The 9662-nt window shown below is 42.4% G+C and overlaps 1 protein-coding gene across 4 annotated transcripts in view; it reads right to left on the reverse strand.

The window, feature by feature from the left end:
* LOC138154623 (selenoprotein N-like) overlaps positions 1-9259 on the reverse strand; it is a 28647-nt gene extending 19388 nt beyond the window's left edge. Inside the window, exons 1-2 of one of the 4 annotated variants that reach the window (XM_069079608.1) lie at positions 9104-9259; positions 5637-5754 (exon numbers count right to left, since the gene is read on the reverse strand). In XM_069079608.1, the coding sequence (XP_068935709.1) occupies positions 5637-5685 (49 nt within the window). In that variant the 5' untranslated portion in view covers positions 5686-5754; positions 9104-9259. Of the gene's footprint in view, positions 1-5636; positions 5755-6677; positions 6909-8641; positions 8840-9103 lie in introns of those variants that run through there. The other 3 variants (XM_069079606.1, XM_069079605.1, XM_069079607.1) reach the window with 3 other exon arrangements.
* Positions 9260-9662: the final 403 nt, after the last annotated feature.

Genomic DNA, 9662 nt, shown 5'->3' on the forward strand with positions numbered 1-9662 from the left:
AAAGTCCATCCCACAAGTGGGATTCACAAGCTCTGGGTTTTAACACTCAACCCCAAAACCAAGCCAATACAGAGTGATCTTTAAATTCCATTGCTGCTACAATTATGAGCAATATCACCTCATAAAAGTGACAAACAATAGAGGGAAAAACACATTTATAGAAAACTTAAAGATCTAATTAAGCCAGACCATTTTGAGAACATTTAAGGATGAAGCGGGAAGGACAAGGAACAAATGAGAAAATGGAAAAGATCTGCCCAAATTACTCTAAAAAGCTATTCAATCATCAATAAAAGTGAGTACATTCCATTTGTACTCTAATATAACAGTCCCTGATATGCTGTATGACAGAGGCATCTGAGTATGGCTGAATCAGATTAAGATGTAATTGGAAAATATTTAGCAAAATATGAATGCAATAAAACATAGATGATGTGAATATGGTTTCCTAAACCAATATGTGACTGCAGGGATCCATTTCTATTTGAGTTCTCACCACTGCTGTAAGGGAGGTAGAAATGACATGAAAGAAGACAAAGGTGGAAGGAACAGCTGGGCTAGACCAAGTCTACCCACAGCACTGAAGATGACACAATCTTGAGGGGACTGAAGGACTAATACTCAAGGCACCTGAGAAGACACCAAATCCTTAAAACAACCAACCAACCCCTGGATATTATGACCGCAAAAAAGTGATAAAGAAGATGGTAACTATTGACGCACATGCTTACTTTTCTATGTCTACAAAATCTTCATAAGAATAATCTATGCACATATTGAGGGCATCCTTGATGAAAATATGAGATGTGTTTTTGCTAACAAAATGTGAAAGCAGACCACATAACATTAGACTTGTGCAATTACCTGGCTGAAAGATACAGAGAATACAACCTGCTATTGGACTTCTTTTATGTTAACTATAAGGAAAGCATTTGACTCAGTAGGACCAAAATGCTGTCTGAAAGACTATCCTCCAATAAGGTTAAAGATATATAATAGATAATTCTGTTCAATGACAAAGTAATTACATCCATAGGGAATGAACGTGTCATTTCATTGGTATAGGAAATTACCAGATGAGAAAATGGAGGAGTCTTTAAATGCAATTTACAGCTTAAGAGGGTAACCTAGCACACTGAGAGATTGATTTGACCAAGATCACATAGTCAGAATTTTGTTTGAGTCCAGGCATTTTGAGTTCAAGGATAGTTCTCTATCCACTATGCCATACTGTTTCTCTGATAAATGTCAAATGAGACATAAAACAGTAAGAAGTATGTTCACTAAGTGTTTGCCAATTTCATGAAAGATGTTAAATTCAGAGTACAAAAGGAAGAGCAAGGCCTACAGATGATAAAAATCTCCTAGGGGCTCCTACTTATGGATGACACTGTGCTGAATACATCCTGTTACCAAACACTGCAGTGTTATAAGATCCATAATTATTTAAGAGTCCAGTCCAACTATTTATACTGCAAAACCAAATAGAGAAAGAAGGCATATTGTTCAGACTATGATAGAGGCAGGTCATAGAACTGAACTCTCAGTACATATTGTTTGGCCAGACACTGTTGATGGACAATGAACTGGGGCAATGACCTAGTGTTGAACAGGAAGAAAGTAGGCTGGATAGCATCTGGGAAATTGCCCAGTGCTTTTAATGACCCTAAATTTTTCCATGAAGCAAAGATCATCTTTTGAATACCAGTGTTTTTACTAAAGCACATTTACATTAACATAAAATGAATACAATGGCAGTTTGTATTCTTGGTATCTTTTAGCCAGGTAATTGCATAAATCTAACCTTATGTGGTCTACTTTCAAATTTTGTTAGCAAACACATCTGTTCTCTTTGCATATTTTCATCAAGGATGCCATCAATATGTGCATAGATTATTCTCATGAAGATTTTGTAAATCATGGCTTTGAAGCATGGAATGCCACCATCTCAAGAATATTCAAGCTGTCAGCTACTTACAAGGCAATGGAGAGGTGCATGGTAGGATCAAGTGCCAGGCTTGTAGTTCTTCTATAGCATAAATATATGATTAAGACAATGGACAAAAGAGAGGGTACGGGCATATAGTGAGAATGAAGGATAACTAATGTAGAGTACTATAAAACCAATCACAAGCAGCTATCCTGAGGCCTGCTGCTGTAAATAACTTTAAGGATTTAATCGCAAAGTATAGTGAACTCTCTATTTATTCAGCAATAAACTAAAGCAAAACATTCAAGAAACTAAAGCACAACATTCACAACCATATAACATGACAACTTATCTACTAAGGTGGTCACATAGTCTTAAAACATATCATTCAGTAAGTCACAATCTCCTCAATCAATATAAAAGTACTCAAGGAAAGAAAGTCTTCTTCCATCTTGGCTCCAGGCTGGCTTCCAATCATCCTTAAGGGGTAGCAGAAGGTACAAAGACCATCCACCCCTAGGTCACAGTAAGTTACAATATCATTAGTCAGCACTGAGTACCCAAGTAAAGTCTTCTTTCATCTTAACTAGAGACTGACTTCCAAACCCCACAGCTCCTCTTCCACAGGGCTGACCCCAGCTCTTGCCTGGATTCACAGGTAGGCAGCTTTCTGCTCCTGTTCTATATCTCAGTTTGCTGCTTTACTCCAAGCTCTTCAAAGTTTGTTTCTAGGAAGACAAAGCTTAACAGAGCTACAACATTTACACACATTAAGCTTAATAGAGCTACAATATTTATACACATTGCCAGCACTATTATCTCAATTCACTTTCTGTCTGACAAAGTAACACAAACTAAGAGACAAGGCTTCTGTCTGAAAAATCAAACACAAATCAACAGTAAAGTCCCAGGACAGCAGTAAAGTCCTCTTTCAGGGCTTCTGCATCAGCAGTGAAGTCCTCTTTCTACAGTGTAAAGGGAATGTAAATTTATGTTGTTGCCATCTTTCTAAGATTGTATTGTGTAAGATCTTCTCTGCCCCTAAGCCCTTTGTTAGGCTTAAGTGCACCTGGAGCCTGTGGGGGGAGGCTTGTTTTTCAGGAGATACATTGTGATTGAGCAAGATGTTTGTGACATTCTCTGAGCCAGGAGAAGGCTATATAAACCTTGGTGTGAGGCTTTGTTTTGGGGCTCACTTTGAGAAATGTTGTATGATTTGACCAGATGAAACTCTGGGCAGCTGCTGAGAGACCCCGGCTTTGATAAACCCAGACGTTGTTGCTTCCCTCTCTGGTAACTGACTAGGTATGGATGTAAATGGTTGGACAGTTGGAGGCCTGTCTGCTTGATCTGTTTGTTTCTCTGTCTTCTTGTAACTTTTTTTTCTTTGAAAAGTATTTTAATACTTAAAACAAATCTAATAGTTTGTAGTTGTTAATACATATATTAAAGATAATAACGAAATTGATTCAAAAGGAAGAAACCTGATTTAGGACCAGACACAATCCAAAACTTACTTCAAAGTTAAACAGGGGGGCAGCTAGGTGATACAGTAAATAGAGCACCAGCCCTGAAGTCAGGAGACCTGAGCTCAAATTTGACCTCAAACACTTAACCCTTACTAGCGACGTGACCTTGGGCAAATCACTTAACCCCAATTGTGCTATCTTCACCAAAAAAACAAAAAAAAAGTTAAACAAGTATATAGGTTGAGGCATTAATATGGAGTTTATCAACCCAAAGATCAATTCAACTGAAAAAAAAATATTAACTACCTACATCATGTCAGGTACACTACAAGATTTAACACAGTGTAGTGAATAAAGAGCCTGGGTTCAGTTTCACCTGACATATACTGACTGTATGACCCTGGGCAAGTCACTTAACCATTTGGTGCCTTATTTTCTTAGAAGGCTACTCTCTAAGACTTTCTTTTTAAAAAAATTTTTCAAATGCTTTATTAACTTCTGATTTATATCATTCATTTCCGCCAGATTTTGAGTTACACATTTTCTCCCCGTTTTTCCCCTACCCACTGCCCTAAAGTAGCAGTCCCACAGGATATTCCCTCCTCCAATCTACTCTCTCCCATATTTTTTCCCATACCCCTTTCTACTTTTTCAGTGGATCTCTATGCCCCTTCTTGTAACTTCTGCTTGTAACCTCTGTATACTCTGGAGTTTGGGGTGCAGACTTTTTCCCCTGAACTAGGTAAATGACATATTTGATTGATTAAAGCAAGATTGTTAACCCATTTTGAGTTGCTTTCCTTTAGAAAAGTAGAACTAAGAACCTGTGTTAGCAGCCACCCTGGGTATGCTGGGATGCTTGCCGCTGCAGACAGAAAGCTTCAGTTCTGACAAAGTAACATCAACACAGACAGAATAGATGACACCACAAGCATTCTCCCTCTCAGTTCTGCTTAGTCCCAGCTCATACTGGAATTTTTCTCTGCTCTGCTCCTTCCTGTTCCACTCTTGGCAAGCTCCTCCCATAGTGGGCTCTCCATGTGATAATGTTAGGCCTATTAAGGGCAGGGAAGGTCTCCAAATTCCCTAAGGCCTATTAAGGGCAGCACAGTGTATACTGTTTTCAACAAAGACTTGACACAATTAAAAGCAAGGTTCAAAGGCACTTGAATGGCTGAAACAAGCAGCAAAATACTACTTTGCTTGCCATTACAAGTACTTGTCTTACATTGGTTCCAAGTAACGTCAAGAGATCTAAAGCTGGGGTTCATAAAGCAGGCAGCTGTGTGGTACATTGGATAAGGAGCTGTCTTCCTGGGAGTCAGGAAGACCTGAATTCAAATCCAGCCTCAGACACTTACTTGATATGTGATCCCTTAACCTCTGTCTTAGTTTCCTCATCTGTAAAATGGGGATAACAACAGTAACTACCTCCTAGGGTTCTTATACCAAATGAGATAAAATTTGCAAAATGATTTGCAAATGTTAAAGTTCTATATCAATGCTTCCTATTATTTATAACTAGGAGTTGTGTAACTTATTAAAATATTGATAACTGTATTTTAGTATAGTTGGTTTCCTTTGTAATACTACACATTCTGTTTTATACACTTAACATTATTCTGAGAAGGGGACCATAGGTTCTCTTAAAAGAAGGGCTCCAGTGAGTTGGGCAGACAGAAAGCTCTTCAGTTGAGAACCCACACACATCTGATACTGTGTGACCATGAGCTATCATTTAACTTCCTCCTGCCTCAGTTTCCTCATCTGTAAAATGAGAGGATTGGACTAGCTGGCCTCTGAGATTCCTTTTTGCTCTAAATCTATGATCCTGTGAAGGATTTACCAAACCTGGACAAGAGTCACCCAAGATAAAGGGGAGATGGGTTGTGACCTACAGTGTCAGGAAGGCACACCAGAACACATTTGAAACTCTAACCTGTGAGAAAACCTAAGATCAAAATAAAGTCTGGGAAGAAAGAAACTCTGGGAATTTGAAGGGTCATTAGTTTGCCTATTATTATTGCCACTGTCATCACTGATAATGATCATGAATAATGCCCAATGTCTGTACAGCCATTAAATGAGAAGAGCTTTTTGAATGAATTATATCTTTTATCTTCACCTTGATCTATGAGGTAAAAAATGGGATTTTTCTTTTCATATGAGGAAATGAACAAATTACTCCAATTTTCCCCAAGGATCTTTTTCATCAGCCCCTAGGGACTCCCAAGTACCTATCAATTTCTTAGCTTTGGACTTGAACTCTTCCAGACTGATGGACATGTCTCTGTCTGTATCGAAGGAGGAGAAGAGAAAGAATCCATCTGTCTCCAGAAACTTCTGTGCAGTCTCCTGTGTCAGAACAAGGGGACAGAGAGATGAGCTGAGCATACAAGAAGAGGCCTCTGGACTCCCCAGGGGCTTTTTTGCTGCTCTTCCAGTCTTGGGATCAGACAGTTAAGTTTTCCACTTGAGGCAAACTGAGTTGACTGGAGGTGGGAGTGGGGTGGGGAAGGGAGGCAGGAGAAAGGGTTAGATATGGTATGGCTGTTAGACTTTTTTTTTCTGCATGGCTGAGGTTGACTGGAGAGACAGCTTGTGAGAATTGAGGTGTTTAAGAAACTATAACTAAGCCCAAGGTGTTGGAAGGAGGCAGGTATAAGGGTGGGATAAGGAGATGAAAGAAGAGAACTGGAGGCCCCACAGATAAGAGATGTCCTGGATAAGACAGGAGTGAATGCTAATGGAGCAAAGGTGTCAGATAGCAGTCATGGGGAATAAGGAATATGCAGATTCCTTCTCCTGGTCTGAGCTAGGCTTCACCAGGATCATCAAAGGATGGAAGGGAGGGGAGAAGGCATCTAAGGTAAAGGGAATTAGTGACTAACGGAAGGCAGGGATAGTTCAGAGGTTAGGGACTGGGTTACGACTGAGCTAAAGAGTCCAGAGTGTAGGGAGAGGGCTTGTGGAGCGTGGAGGGAAAAGGCAAGGGGACCCAAGAGAGACAGAAGGACCCAGAAGGAAGATAGAGGGGGGGAGGAGAAGAGGATGGGTATGGCGGTGCAAAAAGGAGATGAAGGAGGGTGGGGTGGGAAATGCTGCCCCCACCCAGAAAGATGACAGGGGGGAAGGGGATGGGGAGGAGAAAGAAGATGGGAGAAAAAAGATGAGAGGAGATGAAGAAAAAAGATGAGGGGGGAGGGCATGGGGTCGGAGGAAGGAGCTCTCGCGCGGTCCCCTCCCTCCCCCTCCCCCTCCCCTAGGCCGGGCCTGACCCAGAGAGCCTCGGCCTGGGCCTCCCTGAAGCCCACATAGCCCCGGGTGGCGACGGCCAGCAGCGCCCCGAGCAACGCCCCCAGCAGCGCCAGGTCTTGGAGTAAGTGGGGGCGGCGAGGAGGACGGCCCCGGAGCTGCCGGGGTTGGCGGGGCTGGCTAGGCCTCGGCCTCCTGGGAACGTCCATGATAGGAGGTCGCGGCTCCGGCTCCTCCTCCTCAGAGGCGAAAATGCCAACGGCTGACCAATGGCTGGGAGGCGGCGGGGCCAGCCGTTCCAGAGCGACCAGTTAACGGACGGGGAGGGGTGTGGCCAAAACTACTGACTGACAGTCTGGGAGGGGCGGGACTGGAGTCTCACTGACAACTGGAGATCCTCGGTCTCCTAATCTGGCAGGGGGTGGAAAGCAGGTTCTGGAGCTGGGGGCTGGGTCTGGGGCTCCAGAAATGTTACAGTGTGTGGTACTGACTATGAGGGTGTAATCAGCCACAATCTTGTGCCAGACCCAGCGCAAGAGAAATTTCTTAAAAAAAATTAATGCATTAAAAAAGATACATTTTTTTCAATGAACAAGAACTGGTTCTTTCTTCCTATTCTCCAAAGAAAAACAAAACCCCTACAATATATACACAGTCAAGCAAAATAAATTCCAAATTCCCAAATTTTAGACTATTTCCAAAAATGTGTGTCTCCTTTCTGCATTTTTAGTCCATCATCTCTCTATCAGGAAGTGGGTAGTATTCTTCATCTGTCTCTGGAATCATTGCATTGATCAAAATCCCAAGTTTTTCCTTTTTACAATGTTGTTGATAAATTATTCTCTTGGTTCTGCTCACTTCACTCTGCATCAGTTTGTACAAATCTTCCTAGGTTTCTCTGAAATTGTGTCCCTTATCATTTCTTATGGCACAGCAGTATTTCTTTGCATTCCTATACCATAATTAGTTTAGCCATCCCCTAATTGCTAGGTACCCCTTCAGTTTCCAGTTTTTTGCACTGACAAAAAGGGCTATGCAAATTTTTGTATTTATAGGACTTTCCCCTTTTTCTTTTATCTGTTTGGAATCTAAGAATGATGATGCCATTGTTGGGTTTAGTAACAAAGTCTCAGTTTTGGTTAGTGACTCACAAGCTATAGGAAGGTACTAATTGTCCAATTTCAGACAGGAAGAGATTATTCCAAGAGTCATCTCAGGGGTCTTTATTAGTGGCACATTGGCAGTATTATCAGAGTCTCATGGTGAATGTCCAGAGGCCAGGGGCACAAGCCCCAAATATATAGGAAGGAATAAGAAAGGGGAAAAAGAAAGAACAACCTGGAGGGCCGCGCCCCCCCCCCCCCCCCCCACTCAGGGAGTTAGGTAATAGCTGTGGGATGGAAGAGTTGATTTCTGGCCATTAGGATCCATTCATGCAGTCAAAGGGCTATCAGTGATTGCTTCTCTCACCAGGGATTTGAGTGGGGTCTTTCTATTCTCAAGAATGGAGGGGCCATATCAAAGACTATTCACTGCAGCCACTTATTTATCCATGGGAGGATTGGTTGGACTTTCCAATGAGCAGATGCTCATAGATTGTTGTTCTTGAAGACCAATAATATCAGGAGGGTGATATCTTGACTTGCAAGTGAATTGGATTTAGGTGAAGAAGGGCTGTTCAAAGTCATCAACCTCACTCTCTCCTCCAGAGTCCTTCAGAGTCCAGTGGCAAGACATAGGTCAGGACTGCTAGCAGATGCAGGGGAACAATGAACCATTACTTTTGCAAATGCTGAGGAAAAGACCATTTACCAGTTGTATATGGATTGTCTAAACCATATATGGGGGTAAAGGAGATCACGTTTATTAGTATAAGATGTCAACTCTTGGGAATTTCTGGGCCCCTACCCTGTTCTAACTAGCAGTTTCTAAATATCTCCCCTGGGAATCTCATTTTCTAACTGCCCCCAAGAAGATTCCCACTTACCTTAGCAGTTTCTAACCACCCCAGTTCCAGGACAGAGATCATCAAAAGGACACTTCTGCCACATTCCTGCCTGCAGTTTGACAAGTCTGTGTTTCCCATCTATACTTCCTCATCTGTTTTCCATGACTAAACCCTGTAAGAATCACCCTTTCTCCCCTCCCTCTCTGGACACCACTGTGTGGAAAGGTGGGGGCATTGTCCCAAACTGCAATTCCTCAACCCTAAATAAATGCCTCACTTTTTTTATTGATTACCTAATTGGTCTGAGTTTTTATACAGGTTGGCAAGGCAAGAGGAATGAACCCAGCAGAGAGAATCTGAGGAGCATGTGCATTGACTGCACATGGACAGTGGCTGTGGGTAACTTAGGTATGTTGTCACTGAAGACAGAAGAAGGGAGGAAGAAAAAGGACAGGAGGAAGGAAAAAAGGGAAAGGAATAGTGCAAACACCTTCTACTTACCTGAAGCTAGCAATGGTTCCTCCAAACAAGGGTTGTTTTCTGGGACAGGAACCTGCCCCTTCCACTGGGTCTAACTGTAGACGCTTTACCCTGCGATGGGGTAGGGAGGAGTGATGGGGCCCTGGGCCAAGCTGGGATGTCTGGCTGGATTCCCTTGGGTTTCCTCAATTCTGGGAAAAGTGGGAGGAAGCCTGAAGGGTGTGGGAAATGGGCTGGGGAGTTGGACATAGTGCATTTTGTTCACACAATATGGGGCAAGCAGGACAGTGTGGGAAAGAGATTGTCAGAAATGAGGACACCCTCTCCAACCCAAAGTCTTTCTCCCCTCCCCACCCACCTCCACATGGATACAGGAAGCAAGACTGAAGCCCCATAATCCCTGATCTCTGCTGTCTTTTAGGCCTGACTCAGGGGCCCCAGGGCACCATCCTTATGGTCTCCAAGTCAAATCTACTAGCATTTATTTATTAAATGGCTACTCTGTGCCAGATGCCAAGTTTTGGGGGTACAAAGAAATGTAAAAAAAGAAAACCAAAACGAACAAACAAAAATACAAAGA

Source organism: Petaurus breviceps, unplaced genomic scaffold (assembly GCF_028583685.1).
Source record: "Petaurus breviceps papuanus isolate PSGF00001 unplaced genomic scaffold, PetGlider_PUasm1.0 91041, whole genome shotgun sequence".
Taxonomy (NCBI): domain Eukaryota; kingdom Metazoa; phylum Chordata; class Mammalia; order Diprotodontia; family Petauridae; genus Petaurus; species Petaurus breviceps.